General features: G+C 35.0%; 1 protein-coding gene across 1 annotated transcript in view; it reads left to right on the top strand.

The window, feature by feature from the left end:
- Positions 1-17,940, top strand: part of cacna1da (calcium channel, voltage-dependent, L type, alpha 1D subunit, a) — a 100,920-nt gene that overhangs the window by 40,883 nt on the left and 42,097 nt on the right. The window contains 12 exon segments of the mRNA XM_042733812.1: positions 1,953-2,119; positions 3,283-3,435; positions 4,954-5,147; positions 6,085-6,188; positions 9,323-9,489; positions 12,457-12,531; positions 14,921-15,008; positions 15,133-15,159; positions 16,572-16,732; positions 16,837-17,062; positions 17,150-17,357; positions 17,442-17,590. Coding sequence (XP_042589746.1) covers positions 1,953-2,119; positions 3,283-3,435; positions 4,954-5,147; positions 6,085-6,188; positions 9,323-9,489; positions 12,457-12,531; positions 14,921-15,008; positions 15,133-15,159; positions 16,572-16,732; positions 16,837-17,062; positions 17,150-17,357; positions 17,442-17,590 — 1,719 coding nt within the window.

A 17,940-nucleotide genomic window follows, 5' to 3' on the forward strand; every position in this document is an offset into this window, starting at 1 on the left:
ATCAGATATTTATATAACATAAACATAATATTACAACTATGGCCTAATCCTGGTTTAGTCTAAGCCCTGTCTGTGAAACCAGCCCTTATATGTTATTGCCTAAGAGCAAGTGAGTGTACCGGGGCCTCCATCTGTCCTGCCGTGAGTGCGCTACAGTTCACACTTCGCTCAGACACTTCAATAGCGCACATTTCTTCAATAGCATTAGATTGAGCAGCCATGTAAAGATGCTAATATTTACATATTTCAGATGATAAGCCATATTTGAGTTAGATGAATGATAGGCGAGTGTTTGGATGTAATGTATTACCATAGACCAGCCGTTAACAATCTGTCCATCATGGACTGCTTGACTGCGCCTGTGGAATTTTATTTTTTCTGCGACTAACACACACACACACACACACACACACACACACACACACACAACAAGTATTGTTGTTAATTAAATGTATTAAAGTTGCAATAATATTTTAACTTAACCATAAAAAAAATAAATAATAATAATAATATATATATATACATTTTCAGGTCTCTCCAGACATATTTGATTGTGTTCAATCCCAGGGTGCCTGGGCCACTCAAGGACATTCACAAAGTTGCCTATAAGCCACTCTTGCTGTGTGCTTAGGGTCATTGTCCTGTTGGAAGGTAAACCTTCTGCCATGTCTGAGGTTCTGAATACTCTGGACTAGGTTTTTATTATTTATTATTTATTTATTAAGGCTATCTCAATATTTTGGTGCATCGAGCTTTTTTTTTCTACTCTTATGAGTCTTTTTTTTTTCAAATTCCAAGTGTGTTTTCATGTGTCTTCACTGAGGAGAGGATTGAGTTTTTGCCACACCGCCATAAAGCCCAGATCGATGTAGTTGTTGTTGTGATTTTTGTGATTTTTTTGGTTTTTATTATCTCATTTTATTATATTGGAGCTCAACTAGAGTGACCATCAGCTTCTTGGTCATCACTCTAACCAAGGCCTTTTTCCATCAATTGCTCAGTTTGACCAGGAGGCCAGCTCTAGGAAGTGTCCTGGTTGTTTCAAACTTCTTCCATTAAGGGTAACAGAGACTACATGCTTCTGTGAACCTTCAAAGCTGCAGAATTTTTTCTGTACCCTTCCCCAGATCTGTGCCTCAATATAATCCTGTCTTTGAGCTCTACAAACAATTCCTTGTACTTTATGGCTTGGTTTGTGCTCCGATATGCGCTGTTAACTGTGGGACCTTATATACTGTAGACTGGTGTGCCTTTCCAAATCATGTCCAGTCAACAGGTGGACTCCGATCAAGTTGTAGAAACGTCTCAAGGATGATCAGTGGAAACAGGGTGCACTTGAGCTCAATTTTGAGTGTCATGGCAAAGGCTGGTAATACAGTACTTATGTACATGTGATTTTTTTATAATAAATTTGCAAAGATGTCAAACAAACTTCTTTCACATTGTTATTATGGGGTATTGTTTATAGAATTTTGAGGAAAATATTGTTTACACGGTCATCAAGGATACGCAGAGCGAATGTGGGCAGCCAGGCAATCGGTTTCAAAAGTCTTCGTTTTGGTCAGTTTACACTGAAACACATCCCCAGACTTTTCAAACTAAAACGGGGTCTGCAGCATTTTCAAAAATCTCGAGGTTTTCGAGGGTTGAAAACGCCGGACTAGTGTAAACGACAGGCGTAACCATAGCAAAAGTTATGCGTTTTAAAATAAAATGCATTAGAGTAAACATAGACTGAAATCTTTTAATTTTATCTATATTTTAATCAGTCTTAAACAAAGCATTTGGTTTGGTTTACTTGAGGTTTGTAGGATAGAAACAATCAGTAAATACATTTATTGAAATGTGTAGGTAAAGATACCAACCCATATATATTTCTTTATTTATATTTTATTGATATTTTGTGGTGTGGATGAGTTATTTGTCTGGTTCATTGTTCTTTTTTCCTCCAGATTGTTTAGTGTTGTCTTGGAAGTTCTGACCAAAGATGGGGAGAAGGAATCTGTTGGAAGCCAACCATCCGTTCAAGGCCATGGAGGGAAACCAGGAGGTTTCGATGTCAAAGCCCTCAGAGCCTTTCGAGTGCTGCGACCGCTTCGCCTGGTCTCAGGGGTGCCCAGTGAGTTAAAAATAGTCATCAGCTGCTACTAATAATACATAATGGTAGTCTCCATTTTTTTTTACAGTCTTCAATTATAGTGAGTACACTGAAAATTTAATTTAACTGGTTTTCTAGAAGTCAAAAATATTATTTAACTTAACTGAACCTACCAATATACAATAATCTACACAAAGAATTTTTTTTTAAAGGTTAAATCAGGTGGAAATGACTCTTTAAGGTAACAGTTGTAGGTTGCCACTTTTTACAGTAGATATACTGTAATTTTGCTAATATTGTGACATTGTTATTTTAGTATCATTGATGACTATTATTTTTTATTTAATTTAAATTTGTATTTTTTGTTTTTATTTAAATCGTTTGTGTTGTGTGTTTTGTAATTTTGCTAATATTGTGACATTGTTATTATATTTTTAAATATGTCTGCATATATTTATTAATAATTTTTAATAATTAATATTTTTTATTATTACTTTAAGTTAAACTAAAAACAGAGAAACTTGCCTTTGTTAGACTCCTTGTTCATATACAAATCACACTGGATTATTACAATTATTTATTTTAGTTAACATTTATTTAGTTTCAAGTGACAAAAATGTTTTATGGTTTTAGTTTTATTTAATGATAAAAGCTTTGAGTGACATAGGTCTAAATTTAGTCATATAGGTTTAGCAAGATAAAAACCATTTTGTAGGGAAAAAAGAAGTTCAGTAAAGGTTAGGTGAAGCTGATTACATATTCAAGACTTCTAATTAAGACTGATTAGTCGTCTAGTCGTACAGACAGTCCACAACTATTAGTTTTCTAGAAATATGTATAGTAGTTTACTAATCATGAGGCACTTTGACAGCATCCCCTTCTGAGTCCCCAGTGCGCCAGACCCCCGCTGATGGGTGGATGTTGGGTGAGAGATGATGGCGCATAATGTGGCCATATGGCAGGAAAAGCGCAGCATTCCTTACTGCATCCCCTCAGGAACGTTCTCTGAGAACAAACTGTCAAACTCAATGCCCTGAAGACACTAGTATGTGTCTGTGTGTATGCACTCTGAGTTAGATGTGAACGTTTGGACTTAAATGCACCCAAGTGAACACTCGGTCAATGTGAATGTGTCAATTTGTGTGTATGTACATGTGGTTTTATATAGTTCTGCATATCCCTAGGTTTACAGGTGGTGCTGAACTCCATCATTAAAGCCATGGTTCCTCTCCTCCACATCGCCCTGCTGGTTCTGTTCGTTATCATCATCTACGCCATCATCGGTTTGGAGCTTTTCATTGGAAAAATGCACGCTACCTGTTACTTTCAAGGGACAGGTGTGTTTAACCTCTATGGCGACATAAATTCTGTTACACTACTGTTCAAAAGTTTGGGGTCGGTAAGATTTTAAAGAAAAAAAAAGAAGTATTTGAAAGAAGTCTCTTTTGCTTACAAATGCTGCATTTATTTGTTCAAAAATGCAGTAAAAACTAGGGCTGCCCTTAGCTAAAGATTTTTCTGGTCGACTAGTAGTCGTTCATTTAAAGCATTAGTCGACTAATCGCATATTTATCAATAAACCATTTAAATCATTATAATAAGCCTTTAACTGCCTACATAGCCTAATGAGCACTCAATCACACGCATAAAGCTTGCCACAGCGCACTGGCAGAAGTAATGAATATGAATGTGTCAGGGGAAAAAAGTAAGGAGGCTGCATTAACATTTTAGTAATGTATTGATACATTAGCGCTTTCTTTGTTTTTAGATTAAGTAATCCCCGCAGTAGTGATATGGCTGTATGCATGTTTCACATGGATTACATAATCTGAGAATATTGTTTTCCATTTGAATTGGTTAATTTGAAAGTAGACGTTTCACTCTCTATAGATATGTTATCGTATCTGTAAGGCAAATATACACAGAGTTTTGGAGCAAAACATTTCTTATTATTACCAGTAGTTATGTTTCCATCCACCTATTTTTATGCACATACATTCTAAAAATGTGCATAAGAATCTTATGCGCTCAACTAAGTAGGATAAATTTCTTATCTGGTAAGAAAACAAGCAAATAAACTACAATGAAAACACTTTTACCAAATAAATTCCTTAATGCACATCAAAAAAGTGATTTTGTGATGGGATTGCATAAAACTGGACTAATCAATTAGATCGGATTATCTTAATGTAGGATACATACACTTAAAAAAAATGGTGTAGAAATTATTTTCCCTCAGAAATCTCAATTAAATTTCAAAATGATCTACAAAAATCGTTTTTTTTACAGTGTAGATATTATATAGATTTATCTTTTCAACACATTGAGATTCATATTAATGTTGGAAAGTGTTCCCTTGTAATATATTTAAAATACATTTATTTCATACAAAGTATAATTCAAATCTATTAACATATTTACTGACATATCGCTGGAAACTAACTGATATAAAAATGTTCATTTAACTTTATTTGGAGTACCACTTGTGCACAATGCACATTTCATAATATTAATGCGAGATATTTAAAGTGTACCTTAAGTGTACTTGCAATAGTTCTACTTTAGCACAATCAAATATACTTCAGTTTATCTTTAATTGGACTTCAGCACTATATCCACACAATTGAAGTGCATTAATTACAAAATTAGTTGTTCCAATTTAGCAGACTGTAAGTATACCAGTTTTGTATACTAAAAGTACAGTTGCAGAGTATTTTTAAGTACATTAATATGTATTTGTAGTATACTTAACATGAAATAAATGTATTTCAAATACATTTTAGTATATTTATTTTTTACTAGGGTTTATAGCTATTATGCGTGTTTAGGTTTGACATTCTCTCCACTTTCTGCAGATATAATAGAGGATGAACCCGCGCCGTGTGCCGTAAACGGTCATGGCCGCACATGCCCCATTAATGGCACTGTGTGTAAGGAGGGCTGGCACGGCCCAAACGGAGGCATCACGAACTTCGACAACTTTATGTTTGCCATGCTTACTGTGTTTCAGTGCATTACCATGGAGGGCTGGACAGATGTGCTCTACTGGGTTAGTATTAGCATGCTATTTCCTGTCGCATCCTAGCTAGCACGTCTTCTTGTTGGTGTACTGTATAATGAATGTTAATCAATAATTATATTTGTGTAGAGAGGATGAAGGGCTCGTTCAGTCATTACTGCTCTGAGGAGAGTGTGAGAAGCTCAAACTAGCAGCCCACACACTGAAGCGGGAACTCAAGGGTTTGTGACTGACCAGTGTGCTCTGATGAGATCCACCCACCTTTCACATCATCCGGTGGAAAATCGTTCCTCCTTTTCATCACGGCACACTGTTCATTTACAGCGGTATTAACTTTAGATTTTCAGCATTGATTTCCCGTGAATCACCCCCAAAATTCATAGTAACTGCTTATTTCACATGCACAAATTTAACATGTAAATATGCATAATGCAGGAAGCAAGGTAGTGCAGCTTGCCTCCTAAAAAAAGTTTTTATTGATTTAATTAGTATACTAGAGACAGATTGTGTTTAAATTAATTTTGTATTAATTGATTAATTGATTTATTATAAAGAAAAAAAAAACTTTACAAAGGTTTCTGAAATTTAACAGATAGATAGATAGATATAAATGTATTTATTTAAAGAAAATGCCTGACAAAGGTCTTTGAAACCTAACTTGTTCAATACTATACTTTTTGCAAGCTTATGGCCAGTGTGTGGGACTTGTCCTTCATCTTTCCTTTATATCGACTTCAACCTACACTCAAATTTTTTATTAGAAGTTATACTTGTGAAAGCCTTCTGGTATTTATTCAAAACATCTAAATGTGTTAAAACTGAAATCCAGTTTGATTTTGAGGATAATGTCTTCTCTAGCTCTATTTTTAACCTTCTCCTTACAGTTTCTGTTTCATACTTAAGCTTTCAGCCGTCTCTCTCTTGATCTCCACCTCGTTTTCTCTTCATCTTTCCTCTCCTCTCTCAGATGAATGATGCTATGGGGTTGGAGCTGCCCTGGGTGTACTTTGTGAGCTTGGTCATCTTCGGCTCTTTCTTCGTCTTGAACCTGGTTCTGGGTGTGTTGAGCGGGTGAGCAGCTCCTCTTTTCTCTTCACTACTGCCCCTGATCTCCAGTTTCTCTTTCTCTCCTGAGACTGAACTCCATCCCTGGAGTTTCTCTCAGCTAAATGGAGCCTCTCTCTGTGGGTTAACCGTCCTGTTTGGGCCCCTGTAGGTGAATGACGCCATTGGCTGGGAGACGCCGTGGATCTACTTTGTTAGTCTGATCATTCTGGGCTCGTTTTTTGTGTTGAATCTTGTGCTGGGTGTACTCAGCGGGTAAGAGATTGTGTGTTGTTATGATTGTTGTGGTTTTGTTTTTTGTGTTGGTTATTTTTCTGGGTGTATTATGTGGGGTTTTTCCTTATGGATCAATACTACAGTCATGGACAAGAATTGCAAACTTATCTGGTTATTTTTCATAAAACTAGAGTGAATTTGCTTAAATTGGCAACTTTTTGTCATGTAATGTCCTGAGTATTGATAATAATTAAAGAAATTATTTTCATTCTAATTGATGTTAAAATAACTCTCTCTGAAAACTGAAACAGATTTAGATTCATTGTAAATTGGTGAAATTAAAGATTCATCTGCTTTGGATGCCTGCAATCCTTTTTCCATGACTGTGTCTTTCTAGGTTTTTTTCTTCTTCAGGTTTCAGGTGTTTCTGACGTGTTGTGTGCTGTGAAATGATCCTCACGTCTGCTGGGTTGAATTGTTCTGAACTGATTATATTATTAAATAAAACGGTTTGAAGGACAGAATGAAACACTATGAGAGAGGAAGTGATTCAGACTCATGAAAGTCGTGGAGGAGAAATGAAATAGTTTAGACTACAGGACTAGGGCAAGCTGGTGAATGGTGCTAATTCAGCAGAAACATAAAAAAGCCCATCTGTCATTAAGATGTTTTAGCAGTTCAGCACTTAAATACACTGTTCAAAAGTTTGAGGTCATTAGGATATTGTAAGTAAGGCCATATTTTGAAAGAAGACCCTTATTCTCAACATGGCTGCATTTATTTGATCAAAATATATTGTGAAATATTGTTTTTATCATTATTTAAAATAACTGTTTTCTGTTTTATTATATTTTAAAATGTATATTTTATTCCATTTATGTAAAGCTGAATTTTCAGCATCATTACTCAAGTCTACAGTGTCACAAGATCCTTTAGAAATCATTTTAATATGCTGATTTGATGCTTAAGAAACATTTTTTTTTATTTTATTATCAGTGTTGAAAACAGTTGTTAGGTTTAATATGTCTCTATTCATTCATGAATAGAGGGTTTAAAAAGAACAGCATTTATTTGAAATAGAAATCTTTACTATCACATTTAATCAACCTTGCTGAATAAAAGTATTAATTTTACTGACCTCAGACTTCAATATAGGTTAGGAAACATGCATAGGTTTATCATAACTTTTTTAAACAGAATATGGAGATTAGTTAAGACAGAAAGAGACGGAAAGAACTTGAGGAGAGTAAGCCAGTGAAAGGAAGGGCAGATGGAGGAGAGGAAGGAGACTTGAGCCAGAAAGGGTGACTCAATTCAATTCTGTTATTTTGTTTTTTTTACATCAGAAAGATAACTAATGACTCTCATATTCTTCCTCTCCTTCTTAATTTCCCTCAGAGGGGGGGCACAAATTTTGTATCCCCCTCCAGAAGGGTGAAATTAATCTCCTTCCAGTGTCAGTAAGTCCTACAAGCCATTTCTTAGAGCTGAAGGGTTATTAATATTCCACCAGGAGAGATTCAGACGTTGTGCCCGTGGTGCAACATACACAATTTGCAGATCGAGAAATCTTTCGAAATTAGGTTTGGGTTCCATTTTTGTGCTTATGTCATTTTTATTAAGGATGCCACACACATCGTATGACCTTTCCAGCGCGTTTGTGTGTGATGTCCTTTGTGGACAAGCATGCACCCTGCTGGCAGGACACTGAAGTGTTTACACTTAGGTTTAGCTGTATGTTAATATGGTGAACGCGCATTAGCTTGTAATTTGATCAAACCCCTAACCTCTGGCGTTATATTTTGAAGTGGAACTCTAACAGTTTGTGTTATACACATGAATAATTTCATGATTTTTGCACATTGTTTGGGAAAGAAGTGTTATAAATTTTCTGAGTGAATATTAAACATTGTGGCATTAAAACTTGTGAAGAAATCTCATTGATTTTAATTCAACGAGTGACCTCTCCACAACCTCCTAGCAAAGTCCTGAATCAAACCATTGCCCCCTCCTACTTTTAGTGTACATGTAATACATTTTTAAACGGCTTTTTATATTATTATTATTATTATTTAATTTAAATAATGTAAATATAAAATACTTATATATTTTTATGTTAATATAAATATTAAGAAATCATCTGAAATAATGCAGAATAATAAAATAAATATATATTAATTTATAATTATTTAATTATGCTTAATAATCTGAAAAGCGTCGATTTTTTTACAAAGCTCATCATTCTGAAAAGCAAGGTGTACGCTGATTGGCCAGCTATCCAGTGCATCGTGATTGGCCGAATACCTCAAGCGTGTGACGGAAATGTTACGCCCCTTAACATACTGTGATGCCGTGTGTCCTGGCGTGACAAGACAAAAACAATAAAACCCATTATAAATGAGGCATTTGTTGCATCCAGTGGGGACATTATTACTGATTATAATGACTTATACTGTCTTTTTACACGTTGCGTTGCGTATTGCGCTGCTTAAACATAAAATCACGTCTGCATTTGTGATCTGAGAAACGACAAACAACAAGTGCTGCTCTACACTGCTCGTGTTTGATTCATCATTGGCAAATTCTTTAAATATGTAAATGTACTTACAGGCTGTGAGTCAGAAGCGCCAGAATGCCCTTGCAAAGTTGGAATTGCCCCAAATGTTATTGCAAATAAAAATTAAAAACCCTCTGTCTAAAAACCTCTGTTCAATATATATGTCTTTTTGTGAAATGTTATGCTTGAAATGTGCCATCTTTCTGAAATTCAGTGTTGCTTGGTTTGATATTTTACTTTGTAATAACATTCATACACTTTTTAAAGTGTGGTTTAGGTTAAATGCTAAATACATTTTGTGGGCCATTGTAAATTTTGAAGACTGTTAGTGTACTGATAGAGTAAAACTGTGCTTTTCTGATCCCAGGGAGTTCTTTGTTGATAGTGTGAATTTGTATGCTTGTGTGGATTTCCAGAAGCTACGGGAAAAACAGCAGCTGGAGGAAGATCTGAAAGGTTATCTGGACTGGATCACACAAGCCGAAGACATCGACCCTGAGAATGAGGAGGATGATGAGGAAAGCAAACGCAACCGTGAGTACCTGAGTGCTGCTTTCATAGCGCTGTGGGATTTATATAGAGGCTACTCTCACAAACCATCTGATCTCACTTCATGCTGGCATGTGACTGTTTATTAGCACATTTCTACATAACAGGAAATGATAAGTGATGTGCAACAGGCATATTCCTCTCAACTAACATCAAATGTCATTTAAATGCATACTAGGAACTTGACAATTACTGAGCGCTCATTCAGTCCATATTCAGGCAAATGCAGAAGGTTATTGCATGCAAGTATTCAGAATTAAACCATGAATGCTTCTTAAATTCCAGATTAGTTCATGAATTTCAATTAAATTTGAACTGAGCAGCAAACAGGATCCAATTTGTAAATTTGAATGCAAATATAGGGAAGTAGAATTAAAAATTGCTGTAGGTATGGTACGCTGTTTATTAAATAATACTTTCACTTTGATCTTAATGTAATTTATATGGGAAATGTATTTGTATGTAATGTAATAGTTTGGGATTGTTAAGATTCCTCAGCTGCATTTATTTGATTAAAAATACAATAAAACATAAAATATTTTTTTAATGTTATTACACTTTGAAATAACTGTATTCTGTATAAATATTACTTCAAAATTTTTGTGGAAACTGTGATATTTGGTTTATTTTTTTCAGGATTCTTTGATAAATAGAAACTTTAAATGAACAATTTATTTGAAATATAATTTATTTTTTTATTTGATAAATGTCTTCACTGTCAATTTTCATTAATTTCTGTATCTTTGCTGAATAAAGTATTCAATTCTTTAAAAAAAAAAAGCATACAGTCCCCAAACTTTTGAACGGTAGTGTATTTAATTTTTTATGTTTAATAATTGACTTTATTTTATGCATCAGTCCATTTCGCAGAATGCAGTATTAAATAATGATCTGAAAACAGTGGTGCTTAATAGCTATATTCATTATTTGTGCAGTATTTGTTTAGTTAATAAAACTGCAGAAAAATTCTAAATATTAAGGAATCAATAGGCCTAATTAGTCAAAATCAATTATTTGTATTTTGTGTTGAACCAAAGAAATAATTTGCTCAGGGAGCGTCACAGTTTTCTGACTTTTAATAGCCAAACAACCAAAGCTTTGCAACATTTTGCAGCAGCCACAGAGCCATCTTTAATTGGCCCTTCGTGCCCATCAAACTGCAGCATGACAGAGAACAGATGTCAGCAAACCCAAAACAGCTGCCTCTGGTGTATTTTTGATGAAATAGTTGAGGAGCAGCAGTCAACATGCGCTGACGCCATGAGTGCTGTCTCTCCTGCCGAAGCGCAGATTTGTCAAAGTCAAACGTCTCCAGGTCAGAGGGTTCGGTACGGGACTGACAGCAGGGGCTGATTCTGGAAACTGGAGAACTAGGGTTTATCATACTTCCATCCACATTCTATTTTATCATCTATTTTAAGCATTGTTTATACCATTGAGAGAACATTCTGAGAAGGTTTCCTGTTAGCTGGCTATCTGCTGAGAGAGAGGAGTTTGCTCAGAAGGGCAAGAAGTGGAGAAACTGAGCAAAATAAGGACTAATCCTAATCCCTTTTATATAAGCAGCACACATGATTCTGAGCGGTTAGAGCTAATCCTATTTCTTTTAGTATCACCGGTGCTCATGATTGTGAGGGGTCAGTGCTGCTGTATTAGTAGGTTGGGTTTGTTTTTTTTTTTTTTGCTTTAATTGATTGATACAGACCCACAAAAGTCACTTGTCTGGAAGGCTTAGCATTTATGCAGAACTTATTCTGCAAATGGAAAAGGATGCTGAATTCTGTTTCCGCTCGCACAAGTTCACAAGATCTCTTAGAAGAGAATATATTTCCATTCTTAATCAGTATCTTTGTCTTGTTTTCCTGTAAGAGCTGTTGGAAACAAGATAGGAGCAATTGATTTATTACTTATTTTAAACATAAACTTGAAACAATAAATGTGAAAAAAATAAATTCACTTTTATATGCAGTTTTATACATAAATTGTAATGTTCTATGCAATTTTGTTTCTTAGTTTGAACTTTATCTTCACCGTAAGATAAAACATCCATGGAAAACATAGGTACTGGTAATTTTCTGCCAGGACTTTATCTGTTAAGTTTACAACACAATTCAAAGTACATTTGAAGCTGAAAAAAATCTATTTTCAGAAAATTCCTTCATATTAACACAGTACATTGTTTCAGTATTTTTACTGGAAAACAAGAATGATACTAAATAATATTTGGCATGATTTAGTCAACATTTTTGCAGTTATTTTGTGTATATCTCATATTATAATATTGAATTGCTGTTGCTTAGACTTCAGGAAATGCCATAAAATCACATAAAAAATAATTTATTTTACTGTATTTCACTTGATTAGCCTGCTGTGTACACATTATATTTCTGATCACTTTAGATGTCGGTGTAAATTGGTTGTTCATTTTCAATAAGTCAACAAAGTACAAATAATGGCCTGCATTTCCAGTCAAATATCAAATATCAAATATTTGATTTGATTAATTGTGTAGACTCAGTATGAAAAATTATATTAAGATCTTCCAAAAGGTTTTTTTTTTTTTTAAATGTAAGTTATACACTGGTTAACTAAGTTCAGCTTCATATCATACGTATATTGAATTTTTTATTTGTTTTATTGTGTATTTTTTGTATTATATTGGTCCCTCACGGTGTTCCTATGTTTTCACTGAATTCATTGCACTGTGATCCTAATAACCTGCTCTCACTTACTGTTAACTAACTACCCATCATCCTTTGCTCCCATCCAGCTGACCAGCTGCCTCAATGTTGATGTTGTTGTTTATTGTTGTTAATTGTTGTGTTGGTGCTGTTCTTGTTCCTGTGCTTTATCCTGTGTTGATGTGACTACTCGTTCTCGCCCCCATGACCGTGCCGTGGCTGTGCTGTGCTGTGTAAATCATGCATGGGCTTTGGGTGCATGGGAAATGAGGGGTTACACTGGCCAGCCTGATGGAGAAGAAGAAGAAAGGGTTTAGCTGGTTCAGCCAGTCTTCTGACACTCATGGTAAATCTCCCTCCCACCCTTCTGTCCCTTTTAAATGTGTAATAACTTGATGATATTCATGAATATTACCTGTTAGAAGCCTTGTACAGTGTTTGTTTAATAGGCATTTTAAAGTGACTGATTCTGCATTTAAAATATGATTGGAGACCGTTATAAAATACCAGGTTACAAAATTGACTGATATTTCTAGTGGGATAATTAATTAATTCACTGATGTTTTTGGGGGGATTATCATTATTATTATTAATCGATTTTATTATTTACAACATTAGTTGAGTCATATTGCTGTTTCCACCAATTTATGGTTTGAAAGTAATAATCCATGACAAGTTACAATGATTTTACTACAGTTAAGGGGATTTAATCCGGATTTAACCAATACCCTTCATTTTTTTCCATGTTGCCATTCTTCCTTGTATTCAAACAGGAAGTAATTTTTCAGTATTTTTGGTCGGTTTTCCCAGAATGGACATACATTTTGATTGCATTAATCTGTTAAATGTATACTTTTATGCATATGTAGTTGATCTCAAAGCTAACAGAAATGTGCATAAAGCTAAAAACTTGGATTTTCATTGGGTTTCTAACTTTAATAAAATCATTCTTCACTATTGTTCAAAGGTTTGGATCACACATTTTTTTTGATGTTTTAAAAAAAGAAGATTTAACCAATGTTGTCTGCAGCAAAAAAGACAGTAAAATTCTGGAATAATATTACCATTTAAAATAACTGTTTTCTATTTGAATATATGTTAAAATGTAATTTATTTCTGTGAAATTTCAGCATCATTAGTCCAGTCTTCAGTGTGACATGATCCTATTCTTTTGAGGAATATTATGTTGAACACTTATATTTTGCTTAATATTTTTGTGGAAACAGTGATACATTTTATCAGAATATTTTGATGAATATAAAGTAAAAAAAAAGAATATCATGCAGATTTTAATAACAGATTCTTTGTAACATTCTAAAATGCCTTTACTGTAGTTTTGTATCAATTTGATGCATTCTTGTTGAATAGAAGTATCAATTTCTTCTTAAGAAAATGAAAATCATAGTGACCCCCAAAATTTTGAATGCTAGTGAATACATATTTGTATTAATCATTGACTTATGCACAAATTGCCCATTTTGGCCTGAACAGAAATATGTATTTAAGCTAATAATGTCCATGTGTGTGATGTTTATGTGGACGCTGTAGTGTGTGAATGCACTGCTAATTCCTAATCGTGCTACTTGTGCTTTGCAAGTGTGAGTTTTCCTTCTTTATGCCCATCAGCGCTTATGCTCTTTGTCCCCATCAGTTATTCCACAACATTAGTGTTATCAAACTCCTCGCTTGCCCGTTTCCTCCTTCCTGTACTAATTTAGTCCTCTCATTCTCATTTTCTCAAAATCAGAGTGAGTCAGAGATCAGATCTGGCAGGAGTGGGAGTGCAGCGTCTCTCCAACTTAAAAATCCCACTTTAAAACGGTGACAGCGAGTTTCTAACATAGAATTGAGGTTAAACCCAGATCACCAGGCTCAGGGTCAGCATTTTATAGAGCAGTCACAAAAAGTCTGATCACACTCGCTTATTACTGTCTTTGGATGTGTCAGAATTCATCCGTGTATCCTGCGGGAATTTGAGGGCTAAGAAGAACAGATAGTTTTTATGTTTTGCCTTTGTTTTACCATTACTGAACTCATGATAAAACTTTTGGCCTTTAATTTCTGTCAATTTCTTCTCAGTACAGTGATGCAAGTTGACTATAGTTGAGATATCACATAAAAAATAACTTTACATAATGATTCTATGAATTAATAAATGGAACTGTGGAGACAAATTATTCATTGAATTTGCAGTGCGTGTATGTGGATATATATAACATAAATATTTATTGCATATTTTTACATAATGCATGTTAGCATGTATTATATTTTTTAAAATATTTTAATACATGTAGAAATTAATATTAACAAGATGAATAAATGCTGTAAAAGTATTGCTTATTGTCTGTTCATGTTAACTATTGCATTAACTAATTATAACGTACACACTTTCTAAAGTGTTACCAAGAAGTCACTTACAACACGTACTAAGTAGTTTTGGCAGGTTCAAGATCAAATTGCATCATGTCAGAGCTTAGAAATTACTTTTATACTGAGTTATATTCATGTATTATTTTTTTCCACATGCATTGCATACTCTTTTTAGCTTTTCTCCTTCAAAACAGTGCATATTATATTTATAATTTGAGCTTTCAACTGGAATTGGGTTTCTCCAAGAATGTGTCTCAATCTCATTATCTTGAAAGTTTTTGTCCAGTAAATCTGTCTTGGCAGAGTATGTGTGAAGTTTGTGTTTTAATGTGTGTATGCTGAACCTTGTGTTTGTGACACAATAGCGAGTATGCCGGCGAGTGAGACAGAATCCATGAATACAGAAAATGAGAAAGTAGAAGATGAGAAGGCAACATGTTGTGGCCCGACATGGTGAGAAAACTACACATGAATGTATATTTCATCAGTAATGAATACCGATTGTAATATGCTGTATCAAGAACACATGTGAATACTCTGGTTTCTGTTTAACTTTACAATTTGTTTTCATTTACAGTCAAAAAATTTCAAAATCAAAATTCAGGTTAGTAAAGTTGAGATTAGCTCATGCTAATTTACAGTTTATTTACAGCTGCACGTTATTGCATGTATTACTGTGAGCTTTCATTATCTAGCTAGCTAGCAACACTGGAATAGAATGCTAGACAGCTAAAATGTTAGCTAGCTTTATAGCATTCTAGCATCTCACTAGCTAGTCTTTTGTCTGTCTATGAATGTGTTGAGCATTCTGTCTGTTTAGCTTGCTAGAGAACATTCTAGCTAGCATTCTGTCATCTCAGTCTTTATATGTTAATATTTCACCTTGCTGAAAAAACAATAGACACCATCACAAATTTGTAATGGTTTTAATTGTTATAATGGGACTTGTATTGGTTTTAACGGAAACTGTAATGGACCCTGTGGGTTTTTCTACTGGTAATTGGTTGCATTCTATAAAGGGTATGCATTGACGTCACTTTCCCGCCGGAACACGCCCCCTCAGCCGGACTGAGTGGCGAAAGAGCCTCTGCATGACTGGATTTAATAGGGAAGCTGTGAAAACCTGAGCAAAACAAACCATAATCAGTTTAAACTAAAGGTTGTTGGACTTGATATAGTGTTCCTTACAATTTACCAAAGATCCAGTGGTCCGTGGATATTGATAAGCAGCCAGAAATCATGGTTCATGATATTTACATATGCCTGATTTAAATGCCGGGGCAAATTTGCCAGTGAACGCTTTTTGTAAATAAAAAATATGTTGGTCTAAATCGGTGTGATCAATTGTATTGATATATATACATATAGGTGATGTCACATGCATGCCCTCTATTGGTGGCTTTTTAAAACCACTAAATTCTATTGGACTAATAGGAACACACTATACAGTAGGAAACCATTTTTTTAATGGTTATGAGTTGACGGTTTGTAATGCCATTTTTTGTGGAAACCATTAAAATTTCTGATTGTTTCTATTGTTTTTTTCTCAGCAGGGATGAATGCTTTTCTGTTGTTCAAAAAGCATATGAATCAAAAAAATCTAGCATTCAGTCTGTAAAGTTGTTTACTTTTCTATCTAGCATGCTATTATGGTATGGTAATGTCCTAACATTTTACTATCCTATCTATCGAGTGTGAATTGGTCTGTCTAGTGTGCCGTCTGACATTCTATCTATCTGTCTATCTACTGTATTATTCTACTGTTCTGTTTAGCATTCTATCATCCTTTCTATTTACAGTAGCATTCTATTTTTCTGTTTAGAGTTCTGCCTAATCTTCTAGTGTTTTGTCTAGCATTCTCTCTATCTAGCATTCTACAGTATGTCTCTTGCATTCTAGTGTTCTGTCTAGCATTCTATTTTTATCTATTTTTTATCTCCTTCTTTCAATCTATAATTCTGCTGTCATGTTTCTCTGTGTGTCTGTGTTGTCTGACTTGACTGCCGTCTTTTTCAGTCGGCGCTGGCGTCGCTGGAACCGGTTGTGTCGAAGGAATTGTCGTTTGGCTGTGAAATCTGTGCCATTCTATTGGCTGGTGATCATCTTGGTGTTCCTCAACACTTTGACTATCTCTTCAGAACATTACAACCAGCCCATGTGGCTCACGCAAGTCCAGGGTGAGTGCTGCGTGTATTTGTGCTCTTGTAATAAATGTAAAAATCAAGCTTCACATTCTCACCATATTCTTTCTTTTTTCAACACGATTGGTTTTCTTCTGTAGATGTGGCCAATAAAGTGCTGCTGGCCCTGTTCACGTGTGAGATGTTGGTGAAGATGTACAGTCTGGGCCTGCAGGCCTATTTTGTGTCTCTGTTTAATCGCTTTGACTGCTTCGTGGTGTGTGGAGGCATCACAGAGACAATCCTAGTCGAGTTGGAGATCATGTCACCTCTAGGCATCTCAGTGTTTCGATGTGTGCGACTTCTCAGGATCTTTAAAGTCACACGGTAAGGAATGAAAATGATGTTAATGGAATACGATAGATATTCGTATAGGGCACATGACACTTTTATATGGTTTGTTTTTGTCTTTAGTCACTGGGCGTCTCTCAGTAACTTGGTGGCATCTCTGCTGAACTCCATGAAGTCCATCGCTTCTCTACTGCTGCTGCTCTTTCTCTTCATCATCATCTTCAGCCTCCTCGGTATGCAGGTGTTCGGCGGCAAGTTTAACTTCGACGAGACACAAACGAAGAGGAGCACCTTTGACAACTTCCCTCAGGCCTTGCTCACTGTATTTCAGGTCTGTCTATGTTCGTCTATGAAGACTTTAGGTTTGATTTTAATGGATATGTGTTTACTCTGATGTATGATGTGTTGTTTTTAGATTCTGACTGGTGAAGACTGGAATGCCGTCATGTACGATGGAATTATGGCGTACGGCGGCCCATCATCGTCAGGAATGATTGTGTGCATCTATTTTATCATTCTGTTCATTTGTGGAAATTGTATCCTCTTACAACTGCTGACTTCCTAATTTAGCCAAATAGTAAACAGAAAACCGAAATAGGTAAATTTTATAATTTTATAATGGTTGTTTGTATCTTCTTAAAACTGCTGACTTCCTAATTTAGCCAAATAGTAAACACATATTTTGCCAAAATGTTCACACTCAAAGTGACTGTATTTTTTCATTTAAGTAAATGCCTAACTTTTTATCCTGAAAAAAAAAAATCATTCCCTAAATATAGTAATACTTTGGCATCACAGTAACACACATACAAATTCTACAATATAAAATATTGTCACACACACACACACACACATACACACACACATATATTATATATGTGTATGAGTATGTGTTTCTATTCAGAGCAAACACA

The sequence above is a fragment of the Cyprinus carpio genome, chromosome B11 (genome assembly GCF_018340385.1).
Source record: "Cyprinus carpio isolate SPL01 chromosome B11, ASM1834038v1, whole genome shotgun sequence".
Taxonomy (NCBI): Eukaryota; Metazoa; Chordata; class Actinopteri; order Cypriniformes; family Cyprinidae; genus Cyprinus; species Cyprinus carpio.